Source organism: Balaenoptera ricei, chromosome 2, assembly GCF_028023285.1.
Source record: "Balaenoptera ricei isolate mBalRic1 chromosome 2, mBalRic1.hap2, whole genome shotgun sequence".
Taxonomy (NCBI): domain Eukaryota; kingdom Metazoa; phylum Chordata; class Mammalia; order Artiodactyla; family Balaenopteridae; genus Balaenoptera; species Balaenoptera ricei.
The window spans coordinates 107738137-107755283 of NC_082640.1; the positions used below are offsets into that span (position 1 = coordinate 107738137).

The following is a 17147-nucleotide window of genomic DNA, read 5'->3' on the forward strand; positions in this document are numbered from 1 at the left end:
TTGCTTCCTTTGATACCTTTAGTCCCAGTCAAGAGGGGTCCATGGCCTGGACCCAAACTTTAGAGGATTCTGCTCTGGGCTCCTCTGGTTGTACCACAGCCCATGGGGTGAGGAGACTGCAGAGCATAGGGAACATCTTCACCTGATGTCTGTTCCCTCCAATACCTTTCTAAGTCACACTCCGTGTTACCAGGGACCTCAGAACTTCCTGATCAAATAGTCCTGAGACCACTCTCAGGGCCTGCCTGTTTGATAAGAGGGCAGACCACCACAGTGTGCACCTCTGGCCTGAGACATGACCAAGGGCAGAGGTTTGTGGGAAGGTATCAATACATGGAGCTTGGATGTGCAGGCTGGGCTGTGCTTAAAACCTTCCCAGGTGTAGGATAGAGCCAAAGGTGATAAGAAAAGGGAGATGGGCTGTGCAGTGGCGGCACCTATTCCTACACTGCCATATGCAGCCTGGATCTCCAAGAAGTCCAGGAATTCTTAATGCAAATCTGAACTTCCAGATCTTCATGCAGGATAAAACAGATTTTATTTGCTGTCTGTTAACTTGATACACAACCTTAAATATTTGGGCACATCGTATATAGGCCTCCATTCACACTCTTGTCCCAGGCCCCCAAGTGTTAAGGTGGGCCCAGTTTCACGCAGCCCCTAAAGAAACTAGAGAATAGCTTCTGCTCAGGAATTTTAAGGCATTCCATGTCAAATATCAAACAACAGACCTTGCTGAAGTTTTGTGAAAGCAAATAATCAATATAAGATTAAAAATACTTGCCTAAAAAACTTCATAAAATGCATTTGCCACTTATCGGTTATTTTCTATTTTAAAACTCGTATGTAAATAAACATGCTATATTTCATGATATAGATCTGCAAAGTCTATACATCTGAAAAGTCTATAAAAGTTCTCTAGAAAAATGAGGCATTTTTCTCACTGTCCTTAGAGTGGCATTCTCAAAGAAAAAATTTTGGTCTTATTGTGTTTTAATGTCACAATGTCTAACAAAATCCTTAATGGTTGATTCAAAATGTGGTTGTCTGTTATGCATCAGAAAATCCATTCATATATTTATTTGTTCAATAAATATCTACTGATCACCTACTGGCACCTATATGCCAGGCATTCCACCAGCTTCTGGGCATTTGATGTTGGATAAAACAAACAGGTAGGACGTAACTCAATATATTAACTGGAGGAGAGTGGCAAGTAAACAAGCAATTACAGTATTTGACAAATGCTATGAACTTATTAGCAGAACACAGGAGGGGCACTGAACGCAATCGTGAACTGCAGGAAGGTTTCCCAAAGAGATGTCAGTCAAGCTGAGTGCTGAAGTTAGCCGAGTAGGAGTTTATCCGGCAAAGAAGGAAATTAAAACATCTACTCAGAAGACTTCTAAATTCTATCAGACAGTGATACACAGGAAAAAAGAGACAGAGGAGAGTATATTTGTTGTCTGCCAAGCACTGTGAAAGTGCTTTATATGTATTAAATAACTGCTCTGCACAACAATATGGTGAAGAAGGTGTTATCAACCTCATTGCGTTGAGGAAAAAACAAAGGCTCAGGGACGTTAAGCAAGTTGCTCCCAGTCATGGGACCAGAGAGTGGCACAGCTTGGATTCAAACCCAGGAACAGGATAGATTCCTCCCATTACATCAAGGATCACTAAACTGGAAAATCATGCTCACACAAAACTTTGCCTTATTCTTTCCAGTCAGTAAGCTTAGATCTTCTTTGAGAGAAGGAGAGAGGTATATCTTCCAAGTGCACTTTAGTTTTATATAGATTGCACTGATGACAGTGTGTCCAGAATGGCAGATGACAGGGCTGAACTTAACAGCTGAGATTTCCATGTTCTTGACTCAGTGCTGTTGGGCATTGTTCATGCGCTATATGGTTGCATGTGGTTCTTTGTAATTTACAGTCATCAGTATTTTCATCCAAACAGACCCACTTTATCTCCAACCACTAAAGTGAGCATAGGGTGTCTACTTCTGCTTCTTTGAAAGGCCACAAGTTAGAACCCATGTATATTCTGGCCTCACATTGTAGAATTAGTTTCTTCTTTACCTGTCACCATCTCAATAAGAAAATAAACTTAGTAATGTAGGTCAAATTGTCAAAGAACCCACCTTTTGACTAGACAAGTAGGAAGAGAAGGTATTTTTTGTTTCCAACTGCATAATATGTTTTTTTATACAATTTGTATATAGATAGCCCTAAGTATATGAGATAGATATATGTAAATATATATGCATTTTCTATACAATTGTAGGCATAGCCCTATATAATTTGGGGCTATGTTATGGTTCAAATGCTGCTTCTCAGAGGCATTCTTTTAACCCCACAGAACTGGAGAGTTCTGAGGAGTTCTTTAATCAAGATCGTACCTGGGATGAGGGCCCACTTGCCGAAAAGGCAGCTTATGTTCTGTACTCAATATCTGATTTTAGGGAAGGTGACTACATTGCAAAATTTAAATTTGTTTGAGGTTAATTAAGCTGGGGAAAATTCCTGAAGCTTTGATTACAAAGGAATGAACTGCACCCTACGTGTCGTAATTAGAAATAGCAATATAAAAGGTAAAGCTCTTTCAAACCAAGTAAATTGGTGTTTGTATAAATGTTTCCAACTACTGTCTATTCATTCACTCAGACAGGAGTAAGTATTATGAAGAAAAGTAAAGCCGAGTGAGGAGAGAGGATGACTGAGGGTGGTGCCTTCTAGACTGGGTGGTTAGGGAAGGCCCCCCCTGAGGAGGGGAAATTTGAGCAGACACCTGAATGTCATAAAGGGCAAGCTATGTGGAGATCCAAGTGAAGACAGTTCCAAGCAGAAGGATTAGCCAGAGTGAGGGTCTTGAAGCAGAAACAAGCAGTGTAGATTCAAGGAAGACAGAGAAAGTCAGCGTGGCCAAGGAATTATAAGAGACAGAGAGAACCTTAGGTGAGAGGAGAGGGGCAGGTGTGGACAGAAGTGGGGGTGGTGAGAGGTAGATCATGCAGGGCTCTGAATGTCACGGTAAAGAGTTTGGATTTTATTTTAAATGTGGTGGGAAGCGACCCAATCTGATTTATGTTTTCCAAGAGTCAATTTGGCTGGGGTATGAAACACTGACCACAGGAGTGCAAGTGCTGAGTGTTAAGGAGACCAGTTTGGAAGCTACAGGAATAGTCCAGGAGACGCTTACAGATGCTGAGGCAGCAGCAGGTGGGGTGGTGATACAAGGCACAATTTGAGACGTGGTGAAGGTAGCACTGAATGGACTTGCTGATGGATTGGCGATGATACTCGGGGTTGAGGATTTGGAGATATTGTGGTGCCACTAGTTGAGCTTGGGAGGAAATGGGGGAGTAACAAGCTTGGGGAAGAAAGTCAAGGGTTTAATTTTGGACATGTAAAGGCTGAGATACCTATTAGATAACCAGGAGGAGATACTGAATAGCCAGCTGGATAGATGAACAAATGTATACTCAGGGGGAATCTTAGGGCTGAGGGTAAAAATTAGGAGATGGCAGCATAGAGATGGAATATAAAGCCACAGTCTCTGGTGAGATCTTCCAGGGAACACCCAGGAAGAATGTAGACAGAAGAGGGAGGAGGGGTGAGCCCTGAGTTCCAGGGCCTTCCAGCCTAGATCTGGGAAGAAGAAGAAGAGATAGCAAAGGAGACCGAGTATGTTGCTGGTGTGTGGGGAAGAAACCCAGAAGAATATCTTTTGGAAGCCAAAAAAAGAGTACGTTTTAATAAAGAGGGAGGGTGTGATCAGGAGCTGCTGAAAGGCTGAGTAAGAATACTAATTTACATAAAAACAAAACTCTTAGAGAAATATTAAACTAAAACGTAGGGGCTCTGTAGTTATTTATGTGGAAAAATAGGCTTAGACCAGATTATGATTCCACAAACATTGAACAGTCTTATCATAAAATCCAATGTTTAATTTAAAAATAATGTGACAATTTTTTCATTTCATGATGCTGTAAGTCAAATCATTATGCTGTATACCTTAAACTTACATAGTGCTGTACAGCAATTATATCTCAATAAAACTAGAAGAAAAAAAGAAAAATAGTGTGACACTAGAAAACAGTTCTTATGTTGACTAGAGGCTTATCATACAAATAAAGCAATTAACCCAAATGCCAACCAACAGCCTCCTTGAAAGGCTACCTATAGGTGGGAAAGATTTCTTCCTACTCTGAAGAATTTTAGCTACTGCTGTGTGAGTTGTGTTGAGGCAAAATATAAAAAAAGTAGGATCCCAAACTTTCATAACTGTGCTAAGTTCTCCTTCTGTCAAAATGCCTCATCACTGATAAGTCTGTATCACTATTACAACCAAAATTCTATATCCAAGTAAATGCCTCTATGTTCCATATTGAATGTCAGCATGACCTGCATTTCTTGGCCTCTCTGCAGACATTTGGTGAACTAGTGACTTTTGTGTAGAGCATTCCCCCCCTGAATGATCTAGAACACTCAAAACTAAGGCTGGCTTTCCCTTACCACACAACACGCCCTAAATGAACTATGTCCACTTCGCTGGTATACATTCACACAATGTGTTTAGGAAATGTAAGTCAATAGTAGTGTAAATAAAACATCATTAAAATTTAAAACAGCAGCAGGCAACAAAATAATCCAAAATCCAGTCCAAGTCAAACTATTAAGTTATCCATTGCTCAGATGCCCCTCCGGCCATGTGAATAATCCATAGGTCTACCATACACGTGACTTGATTATTTAATCAGCCTCTAAAATGGGGAGGGCTAAGCATAGAGTAGACATTCAAACAACAGTTGAGTTGTTTTAGAATGAAGGTGTGCCTTTGGAATTTTTAAGTAAGCTCTACTATTTGGGATTCAAATTCTAATTGTTTCTCATAAAAGGCTTGATCAGTACCAAAGTGGGGAGACAGTCTCAACGCATAATGATTGAGCTTACCAGTTTTTAAAAAATCCCTTAGCAACCTAAACTTATGCAATTTAATTTTCTTGTCATTGCTTTTCCTATACTATCAAAAATGATGCTTTCTTTACTATTTCAAACTCATCATAAAATTGCTAAAAATCTGAAATTCAATTTGTCACATTACTGCTGATTTGAATAATGGCTGAATAAAAGACAGGAAACGCTGAAGCAGCATTGATTTCTAAAACATTTTGCACTTTCCTCCTCCATCCCTGTAAAGTAAAGCTCGGATGCTATGCACAATTACACAAGAAAATCAAGAAAACCATTACATTTAGCATTTTGTCATGATCATTGTTACCATGGCAAAAAGTGGGCTTAGTTTAGCACATCTGCTATGGGAGAGGTCCACTGGCCTTTCGTAAAGCTGAGTAACAATATAATGCCAAATTCTGTAGGCTGTCACTGTTTTTTTCCAGGGTAAGACTACTGTCCACAGATGCTACTGTCCCTCTCCTTAATGATTGGAGCAATGTCATCTTATTATTGTATTCTTACAGTTGGCCAGTGACCGAGGAACACAGTTAATCTAGGAAGGTTACCCCTTGACGCCCCTTCTGATCTAAGGGGTAAAAAATATGTGGTGTGAAAGCTTGGGACTCCAATAATAGCAAAGGCCAAAGTTTCAACAGTTGTACTGTAAATTACAATAGAGTTGTGCTAAAAATAGCACAGATTTAGATGTGAAAAAGACAATGCATGATAACTACTTGTACCCATAGTTACATTTTCTCTGAGTATCAGTTTAGTTATCTGTAAAATGGGAATAAAAGTAACTTTCTTGTGAGTATTAACTGAGATAATCTGCAGGCCCAGACACATGGTGGGTACTCAGTAATATGGCGTCCTCCTCCCTCCTCCAACACCATCCTTAACCACTGAGATCTCCATGCCTTTGGGAATGTTGGTTGAAGTTGGTAGGTAAACTATTTTCTACCTCTGGAAGGTAATTTGTTTTGATCTTTCATATCGTTTGGATACTTTCCTCAGAGAGCTGAGGATAAAATATTTTTTTACGATCTGACAGAAAGCATAACTTCCACATCAAGAGGATAAAAGTCAGTGTCAATATCATAATATATATCACATCCTATTTTTCATATTTTAAGTGACACCAATATCATCACTGTAAAATGGAAAATGGCGTCTACGCTAATTTTGACCTTATGCAGAGATTTTTCGTTTTAAAAAATGAAGCTACATTATGAAAGCAAAGAAGTTGAAATTACCTGAAATGAATACATTAATCAAGTCTCGGTATTTACTAGAAACAAAGGCTACTAGCATTTTTACCAGCTAAACAAAATATTTTTTTCTAATGAGATTTCAGCTGAATATCGTTTATCTTAAGAGAAAAATAATGGGGCCTTACCTATTCCAGTAGCTCCAGAACTGGTCATGCAGGTAGGCGTGGTGGCTACATTCATCACCAAATGAGGCTTTGCTTTCAATCCAGTGAATTATGTGCCCTTCTACAGCTAAGGGACAAAGCATTACTAATATAGCGCAAAGGGAAGGGAAAATTGAAAATTCTGAACTCTGTCTGGGTCTCTCTATGCTTCACATTCATGAACAGAGGCTTAGCCCTCACCATCATCTATGGATGTAATTATAAAACAACACATCGCATATGTTCGTAACAAGGAACATTTATGCTACAATCACATCCCTTTTATTTTCGTCATTTACAAAAGTCTCTCTCCTATTCTGAGACTGCCTGTATAAGTTGACAAGTAATGTGAAAGCAAACCAAGGTGAGCCTGGCTTTTCAATAGAACCCTGTGTTAAAAATTCAGTACTTAGAGAAATGACTTGAAAACGGTAACCAAAATGTCTTTAGAACACATGTTTATTTCTCAAATACACGTAAAAGTTTTTAAGGCATAGGTTTCTTCTAAACCTATAATTTTCTGGTATTTTAAAATAATCTTTTGCAATTATTTCACACTTTTAGATACAAAATTATCAAGCTAATCTAGATTCGCTGGTAACATTTGCTAGCATCAACACAATTTTTCAAAGCTATGGGAGAAACACATCCCTTTTCTCTATAAACAAATGCATAGCAGAGTTTAAGGACTTACCAACGGGTACTTGTAAAATAAAGTCTGGTGTTTTGTCATAACCCTTTGCACGGAGCTGATCTTCATCTACAGGATGAACAAATACTATTACTTATCACAGTATTCCATTAACAAGACAGCAATATAATTGCTTTTCTTTCTTAAAAATGTGTAAAAATTACTAATGCAGTCATACATATCATTCTTATATATGCAATGCTGTGTTGGAATAAATGAACTTTCGTAACAAACTGGAAGCATAGAGGCATTTTGCCTCTTTGTCCCTTCTGCATTTTTATGTCTTTATTATAAACATCATTAATTCAAGCTGTCATACGCTACCTTTCTTATAATTGAAGATACTCAAAATAATGAAGTATACTTACTGATTAAAAGAAAAGGCTTCTACCACCATGAATATCACTAATGTTATCAAGCCAATATTGACATTGGCCTTTACAATTATAAAACAAATGCTTTCATTAAAGCAATTAAGAAAGTTTAGTTTCAATTAGTGAAACTATTCCTACATACAAGAACATAAGAAAGAGACAAGGACAGTGAGATCCCCACAGAGAATTAATTACCCTGCTTAATACCTTTGGTCAGCTATTGTTTCTGGCATTTACCAAAGTTTTACAACTCACAATATGTAATTCTGAAAAGCAAACAGGCTTTGAGATTTTTTTCTAAGTCTGTTCGATTTCTTGATCCTCTGTAAATATCAATGAGCCATTCAGGAGGAAAGGAGGCAGGAAAACAGAGTGCTTGACAAAGTTGGAAAAAACTACCTAGGTCCTTGGTTAAAAAAAAAAAAGTCCTCCAATATTTTCTACACGCTGTCCTTGACTTCTAATGGCATTACAAGGTGATTCTGAAATGAGCAGTTCTCTGTTAGATTTTGGAGTGACCTGGTCATTCAATTCCAGACATGGCTTTCTGTCTTCACCCAACCTCAACTAATGGCCCAACCAAGTAACAAGGAAGGCTGTGTGGTCTCTTAACACCTACTGGGCTGTTGACATTGTCATGCATCCCATTCGCCTTCCTGCATCACCTTTGATTAAAATTAATGGCCCATTCCCAGTTGTTGGGTAGCTTATTTCCAATCCATTTGTCAGGCCAAGACAGTGGTTTCATGGCCAATGTTCAGAAACTCTGTTTTAGAACACTCCTGTACACATCTTGAGAGGTCAGCATTTTAAACGTAAATAACCTTTTAATGACAAGACACATATTTAAACTAGATATTTAAATTAAATTTGGTTACAGTTGTTATCCTTTATCCAAATTTTGAAGAACTGATGCTAGAATTTGAAACAATCTCCCCTGCTTGAAATATAAAAAATTCTAAGTTAACTGTTGAAATAAGGAAATAAAATTAATCTTACTTTAAAAACAAGAGAATTTGGAAAACTGGACTGTGGATGAACAAGACTGAAAAAATTTCTATCCTCTAAATGCATTCTGGCTACAATAATGTTTAATGGAAAAGGCATTTATTAAATCAACCCAAGTGCCTTGAGCTGATGTTTCAGGTAGCTGATGAACAGTTTTAAAAGCTGGGTTGACATTAAAAAAGAGAGATTAATATTTTATTAAAACTATCCTAGCTTGATCAACCTTTGCAGATGTTAAAATCTGTTTCAGAAAGAAAAATGATTATGTTTCTGACAGCAGCTCAAAACAAAATTTCAAAGGTCACCAAGCAATCCAAACGCACACACTAAAATCCCTTAAAAGGCAGATGCTACACTCTTGTTCACTGCACCAAAATTACTAACACAATACCTACAATTTAAATTTCCTGAAGATAAACATCAGGTGAGGCTAGGGAATCTTCCCATCTTTCTGTGGAGAACCTCAAAGTACAAGAGTATTCAAATGTTTTCTCCATGCCACCCACCCACCTCCCTCCCTCTCAATATGAAGTTGATTCAATAGTAACTGTACTCAAAAGACAGTTTCTAGAAGTCTGTGTCACCACCAGATATTACGCTTTTTTTTTTTTTTTAAAAGAGGTTATTCCACATATCTGAAGTACTATGTTATTACGTATTGGGTATCTTCTCTGTTTATTTTCTAAACTCTCACTGCCTTACCTGCCCTGTTTCCATCTTCACACTATTTCTTTCAACCTAGATTTCCTAAGAAAGGAGGAGGGTACAACTTGGCAAAGTTCAGAGAAGATGAGAGTACAAGTATAGGAGGTAGCATTTATGAACAGGTGGCCTTGTTCATCTGGTCTAGGTCCCAGGAGAAGGAAGTTTCTATCATGGATCATCCTACTGGGAGATTTTTAAGGTCAGCCCCATCCATCTGACCTGATTTCCTGGCCTTTGCATTATGCTCCTTTCCTGGCTCCCAGACCTTCAAAGATTTCTTACCATTAGATCATTATCCAAACCATTGGGTATGGATTTAAAATTTGGTTGACCACTGGGTGGGTCAGGGTTCCAACTCTAGGATCTCGAGGTTATGGCTCGGTCATCATTCCACATGACTTCCCTTCTGCCTCCTTCTTTGTTCATTCCCTTGTCTCATTGTGCATGTGCCTGTCTCCCAAATCCCGGGCCTATTCACTGCCCCATTCTCACCACCAACATATGCTTGGCACATATTTAAGACTCAAAAGGGTAACTGAATAAAATATAAATGCATTTTTAAGAATACCCATGTTTTCTGCAAAGCCCACCTAGACTGACTTAATAATTTTCTTGCCTGATTTAAGAGACAACAAAAGTGACCCAAAGTTCAAGGTTGTATTTGATGACTTTCACTGCAATCTTTCACCCTTGGCCCCAGCTGCCTGCTCTGAGGTGCATCTTGATCATCAAGGAAGGGACTACTCATGGGAAGTTTTCCTACCTTCTTCTTTGGTCTGTAGTATTTTAAATAACATTGGATTTATCCATTCCTTAAAGTTTGGGCAGAATTCCCCATAATAAGCAATCTAGGCCTGCTGCTACTACAGTGGGTAGCTCTTTGGTTACTTTTCCCTTTTTTTTTTTATGGCTACTGATCTGTTTAGATTTTCATCTCTTATACAGTCAGTTTTGCAATTTATATTTTCCTTGGGAATCATAAGTTTCATCCATGTTTTTAGAGCTTTTTGTACATATTGGAACCAAGTGGTTACTTATGATTCTTTGAACTTCCCAAGTGGAAAACTGGATGTTTAAGTAACCTGCTGTTTTCTTCAAGAAAAAATGATCAGGATTAAGAAAAAAGAAAGAATAACATTAGTTAGAAAGGGGAAAAAAAAGAGTAGCAGCAATGTTTTAGAATAGTACTTTTAGTATAACTTCCCAGAATTGCTGGGGATCAATATGAAATCAATCTCCAAATTCTGTATACCTAACTTATTCAGTGAATGTAGCAAATATGAAGTAGGGCTCTTCTGATTTAAGGTATATTAAAAACACCTAATATATTTCATAAGTACAGGCTTGTTAATGTCATAGTTCAAGTGTTCATTATCAAAGTTAACATAAGAATATTCTCACTTAAAAGCAGACTTGTTAGCCTCTAGATCTACAAAATGTAGGGTATTTAGATAATGTGTGCCTTAAGAAACACAGTATTTCTGAGCTTGTAAAGTCTTCCAACCCTCCAGTTTATACATGATAAAAGAGGCCAAGAGAAGTTAAGTGACTGCCAACACCTGGGCCTCTCAAATAGCCAGATATAGACAAGAGCCCACCACAACCAAGTACTGGTTTGTCCCAACAGACCATATACCACTCTTAATTATGGCAAATATTTAAATTTGATCATGTGTAATACTTATGAAGTGGGGAAAATTTTCTCATTTTCCTCCTAAAAGATTTGGAAACGCAAGAGAGGGGATGGCTATCTGTTGGATAGTATTTAGTTGACACCTGACTGAAGAGGAGACGAACGAAATAATCTCTTGATTTCTAGCATCTTAATGATCCTTTCTTCAATGGAACTAAAAAACCAATGAAACTGCATCCACAGATAAAACTGATGTTACATTTTAAAAAACAATCCAGATCTTCATTTGTTTTTAAGTTGCCAAGCTTGCCTTTAGAGGACATTTTTAAAAAGGAATCACACACATGTAAAGAACACTGTGAAAGTTTAATTTCTCAGGACCTTTAATTACCCTCTCCTCTAAATGCCCAAAATATCCAAAGCAATTAAGTACTGATTACACAATTTCTTTTTTTAAAATAAAGGGGTGATTTTGAGTCAGAGAACAAAACACATCTGAAACTAGTTAACATATACTTAAGAATCATAGCACGACATGAGGACTGCCAAGAAGAAGTCTGAGGTTTTCTTTTTTTTTTTTCTTAAAAGATTTTAAATTTAAGAAATACAGTTATTTCCCAGAGAAATTAAGCACAATTCCAGTTCATGACATCTGAAAATGAAAAGAAAAATAATATTCTGACATGGTCTTCTATCTATGAATTTGTCAAAACGTTTCTAAAATGCTAGGTTAAAATACCTCGTACAAAAAGAAACTTTTTAGCACCTGTTCCATTTTTACTAAATTGGGGAAGGGCAAAAAATACACATCAATACAAGTGAAAACTACAGTATATCTTTTCTACTCTAGTATCTTGTTTTTCTGGTTTTTTTCCCCCCAAAACACTGTCTCATTCAATAATTGGTGCTATGACCTTTGCATCCCATATTTTTATATTCTCTAAGAGTAAGTTTCACAGCCTTTCCAATTTAAGAAGTTAGCAGGGTTTTGGTAATAGATGTTACTATGCTATGCAAACCATGTGCAAAGGTACGCAGAACAGATATGCATTTAATGGGGAGAGCGATAACACAGATGAATGAAATCTTTAGAGAACCTAAAAATTTCATTACAGCCATTAGTTTTAACCTCTTCCCCCAAAGCCTCTTATCAAAGCCACTAATAAGGAATACAACTGACTGCTCTGACCTTGTCCTTTGCTTATGCCTTTAGGGGACAATACTTGTAAAAATTGAAGTGCCCTAAAGATAGGAAACAAATGGGAGGTCACAAGCCAGGACAGTGCAAAGTGAGGCAGGGTAGGCTGGCCCCTGCTGACTGGCAGCTGTGGAGACAGAGGACATGAACATGGACGACAAAAGCAAAACTCTTCCATAGTTTATACTGCATCGCTCTAAGTTCTTTTGGTTTAATGCCACAAGAGAAGGGACAAATCAGCATGGTAGAGTAAAAAGAATTCAGGGCAAGTTATTGGGAGGGGGAGGGCAATAACTCTGATGAAAGGTCCGGGGCAAGTTTCCACTAAACAGAACAGGGGGATGGGATGGTCACAGAGCCCTTTCTAACTCCAAAATTCTGTGGAATGGATGAATGTTAGCCCTTGTCTGCCCCAGCTCTTTGAGGTGTAGTCACTGACGTTAAGACCCTATTGTCCCTGAACGAATCTCAATGGAGGGAGGCACATTAGCAGCTCTGAGACATAGAAGTGATCTCTACACACTGATACACAAACACACAGGACCAAGGAACCAATCCAACAATAACAGTAACAGATTTGACCCCCGATGCCTTTTGGTTATGGGGAATAAAGCTCCAACCTGTAGCTAATTCTCTGTGGGGTGAGATATTTGAGTTTTTCTGTCCTGTACTCTGCCCTGTCTGGCACTGCCACCTTACTCTCACAATGTGATTCTGGTGGGCGGTCCTCCCGCCCCCCCAACCACTGGCCACAGGAGTGGACACTTGACCCAGAAGAGCCGATCAGAGCCCTTTCTAAGATTCATTATGAGGCCAACGAGAAGCACCGCTGTTCCCTGGGATTACAAACTCTCAAGAGTAAACGAATTAGCAACTGTCAGGGATCATCTTTGTTGTCTAAGAATGAAGCCAACAGGGCAAAAAAGAACACAAAAGGGAAAAAAGAGGAGAACTGACGACATTGTTTTGTTTTCTGGATTCTAGACACACCAGAAGCAAACTTCTCCTTTGGACTTCATGGGTATATCTCTGAATTAATAAATTCTCCTTTTTTGTGTGTGCATATAATCTAGTTGGACTGGATTTCTGTCACTTACAACCAAAAGTTTTAATTTATCACCAGTGGCCAGGAAAGCAGATATTGGCAGATGCGAGTTATCTAACCAGAGCAATGGTGACTGAAGAGCTGTGGGCCTGAAGCAGGAAGACTACCATCATTAAGTGGACAGGGTAACCTGTCTTCAAAGTTCCAAAGAACCTGTCTTTCAGCAGCATACACATGTCTGTGGTTCTTTTCTCTTGGTCCCAGGGAGAAGCGTGCACAAGCATATTCAATAAGGCAAGTAAGTAAAGATGGTCCCTCACCTTGCCAACTTCTTCAGGAAGGGGAGAACAGTCCCCAGATTCTCCACATCCTGCCCCCAAAATAATGTTCCTGTTACCCTGAAAACTGCATCTAATTTTTAACCTTTAGTTAGGAATTTAAATAGTTGATACCTTCTGAAATACCCAACCATCTCAGTTCCCTTTAGCCCATATAACCATATGTTTTATTTCTAGTCTCTTATCCTCTACTGCTAACATCTGCATGTAAACACAATCCTAGTATTCTAAATCTCATCTATTCCCACTGCCTATTCTTCACCTAAAGTCATAATCCCCCGTTTGTCACATCATAATCACTTCCCCAGAGCACTGTTGCTTCAGGTGGGGAATAAAGCAGCAGGAGTAGATGAACTCTTAGAAACAAAGATCCTAATTTCTTACAGCAAGGGACATCCTTCACTAAGCCTATTTGGCTTTACAGATTACACCCTCCTGGAGTCCCACAGAGTAATACATGAATGCTAGAAAAGCACCCATGTAAAATATGCTGGTTTGTCATAAGGCAAGACCAAACATGGTAGGGTGAGGAAGGGATGAAGCAAATGTCTCTCAGGTGTCACTCAAAATAATTGTTAGCTTCTACTAACAGGGCAACATTCACTGGAAAGAATAAAATAACTCCAGAGCCATCCTTATTAAGCCAAACTTAACAAGAATTTGCACCAGACAGTGGCTGTGGAAGTCACTAATGAAAGTCCCTCCGACCAGGAGATATGCCAACCCATGGAGGACGAATGGTTCGTCTTCAGTCTTTGGTACAAGCTCTTTCATATCTTCCCTAACAGTGCAAACTGTCTTGTCATCTTCTGGCTATCACTATTTTCCTTTCCTCCCTTCCCTTTTGTCCAAATCTCTCCCCTCACCCTCTCAAAAAAGAGAGAGAGACAGACAGACAGAGAGACTGAGACAGAGAGAGGATATAACAAAACGTGGTTTCATTAATTACTTGAGAGATAACAAATTAAAACATCTCCATCAGTAGACATAATACATTTTGTATTTCACTGATATTAGAAATGGAACAAACTCTTAGCAGAGGGGATAAGGATGGTCACAAGTGACACTGGTCAATTTTAAGTTTAAGAAGGGGTTCTTTGTGCTTCCAAGCCTAAAAGTGGGCAGCAGGCTCTTCACATTTTCTGAGACTTTAAATGCCCATCAATAAATATTCATTCTAAATTAACTATCCTTGGAAAGAACTGACCTCTACTTATCTGAAATTTTCCTGGAAGGTTCCATGTTTGACTCAAGTTTTTTTTTTTTTTTTTTAATCCCTAATGGTACCTGCCCATAGCAAGTACTAAAGGTAACTGTCTGCTGCACCGAAAGAAAGAGTGGTTAGCTTAGTGGTAAGACAGCCAAGCTAATGAGCTCAACTAGCTGTCCGAGAAGCACATGGAAGCAGGAAGGGGCCACTGAGAGAGAACAGATGAGTAAGTAGAATTCTATCACCACTTCAGGAAAAGTAGCTTATGAGCCAGTAGCATTTTCTTCATATGTAAAGGGTAGCTATTGACTTTTAATATAATCTGTACCTTTCGTTCAAAAATTTCATAGGAGAAGCAGGATAACAGCCTTGAATGTATTTATTTTCACTATCAAGACAATCAAGTGAGATGCACTAGATGAAACTGCATTCTTACTGGGACGGACAAGGCAATAGTGTGTGTGAGTGTGAGTAGCCGGACGGCGGGAGTGTTTGTCATCACCCTCGTAGTCATTAGTGTATAGTTCCTGGCATGCAGAGAACACACACGACCAAAGTTAACTGAAAAGAATGAATGAATAATGAATAAAAGAATTACAAGAACTCTGAGAAAACTGCTAGAAATTACCAGTAATCATTTGTTTGTCACTTGTCTCCCTACCAGACCATAATGCTACAAAAGCAGGGACTTTATCTGACTTATGTCTAATGCCTAAAATAGTACCTGACTCAGTAACTTATTTTTCGAACAAATACGTGAATAAAATATATTTTCTAGTTGGAGAAACTAAAGTCATTTATTCAACGTTGACTCCTCTTAATACAATACACATTTTGAGAAGTACAAAATGGATACATTTACAAGATAGGATAAATCCATGAGTACACCCAAATCTTCAATGAAAAGGACTCTCTTTCTTTCCAATTGTGCCTGGTTAAATCTTGTGCCATAGCAACTGCTCAGTACATGGCTATAAATCAAGAAAATTTAAGAAATTATTAGGGTTAAGATAAAAGTGATTTATTTTTATTTTTCTCTTTTATCTGACTTCTCTTTTACAGAGGTCAGATAAAATGTGTATTTTATAAAATGACATATCGAGCACAATGGGTGGAAAATTTTAAATGAGATAAAAAATTTCAGGAAGTCATAATTCTTAAGAAGGGGTAATATATAAACAATAAGAATCCTTGTCTTTTGAAAGTAGTCCAGATTTGAAGGAGGGAGGGAGGGAGGGAAGGAGAGAGAGAGAGAGACACGGAGAGAAAGAGATTGATTTTACCTTCACTTATTAAAAAAAATCAAAGTAAAACAAACATGTTTGCAATGTCTCTGCAACAAAATTCACGGTGTACACATGTAAACAAGAAAACATAAAATACGTTTAGTGGTCTATTTATATACCAATATTTTTGATGATCTATCTAAATTTACCTGGTACAGTACTTTAGATATGATTAATCATTGTGAAGGGGTATTTACAAGGTAAAAGAACAACCCCATAACAATACTCCATACAAAGCTTTGAATTTTCATGTTTTAACCATAAGTAAACATGTGTTAATTCAGTATTACATTAAAACACTTAAAGTGCATAGAATAGCAACTTCTTCATATGCTGATGAGGAAATGCTTCAAAACAGGACTGAGGTTACATGAAGCCAGCTAAAACACCAGTTAAGTATCATCTTTAGTATGCTTCAATAAAATAATTACCTCTAGATCTTAGAGCACAGAGGAATAGATGGGATCCTTCCATATTAAATCCCCTTTCTGAACCCGTATGCAAGTGGCAATGACTCCCTGGCGTGTTTCTGCACTGCCTTTGTCAGCCATGGCCAATCCAGTCTAGTGCACTCAGTTCCCGGAATCAAGGGAGTCAAGGACCTGGGACTAGTTTAAGCCATGAGTAAGTCCTTTGCTTTTCCTCCCTGGTGGGGTCTTCTAGTCCTCAGGAAGGAAGCAGAGAAAAGCTAGTTGAAGCAAAGAAGTGGTGCCGAGGGCCTGACTACTCTTAAGCAGATGGTGCCAAGAGAGTAATACCAAGCAGTCTTGAAAATATGACTGCTCAGTCGGTGGCTTCAAACAATAGACTTGGCCGTGCCGTATTGGTCACTGAGTGATCAATATGATCAGATACTTCATAATATTATCGGAACTCCATAGTTCTACAACGTATCTCATGGTGCATCATAGGTCATCCATTCCAACTGGTTCTGAGTCATTATACACTCTATTTTTTATCAGATTTTAAAAAGTGATTTCTATCTAATTCACCCTCTTTCCATATGCTGAACATCTCAGTTGTTCTTCTTATATAAAAAAACTTTTTATGGCTGAGTAATATTCCGTTGTATATATGTGCCACATTTTCTTGTGGCACATATATACAACGGAATATTACTCAGCCATAAAAAGGAATGAAACTGAGTTATTTGTAGTGAGGTGGATGGACCCAGAGACTGTCATACAGAGTGAAGTAAGTCAGAAAGAGAAAAACAAATACCGTATGCTAACACATATATATGGAATCTAAAAAAAAAAAAAAAAATGGTCATGAAGAACCTAG

At 38.3% G+C, this 17147-nt stretch overlaps 1 protein-coding gene across 6 annotated transcripts in view; it reads right to left on the reverse strand.

Moving 5' to 3' along the window:
• Positions 1-17147, reverse strand: part of CDIN1 (CDAN1 interacting nuclease 1) — a 212389-nt gene that overhangs the window by 90577 nt on the left and 104665 nt on the right. For all 6 annotated transcript variants that reach the window (XR_009501117.1, XM_059915594.1, XM_059915593.1 and 3 more), the window contains exons 9-10: positions 7070-7135; positions 6358-6463 (exon numbers count right to left, since the gene is read on the reverse strand). Coding sequence is in view for 5 of the 6 variants with exons in the window: in XM_059915594.1 (XP_059771577.1) it covers positions 6358-6463; positions 7070-7135 (172 nt within the window). In the remaining variant the exon portion in view is untranslated. The remainder of the gene's footprint in view (positions 1-6357; positions 6464-7069; positions 7136-17147) is intronic.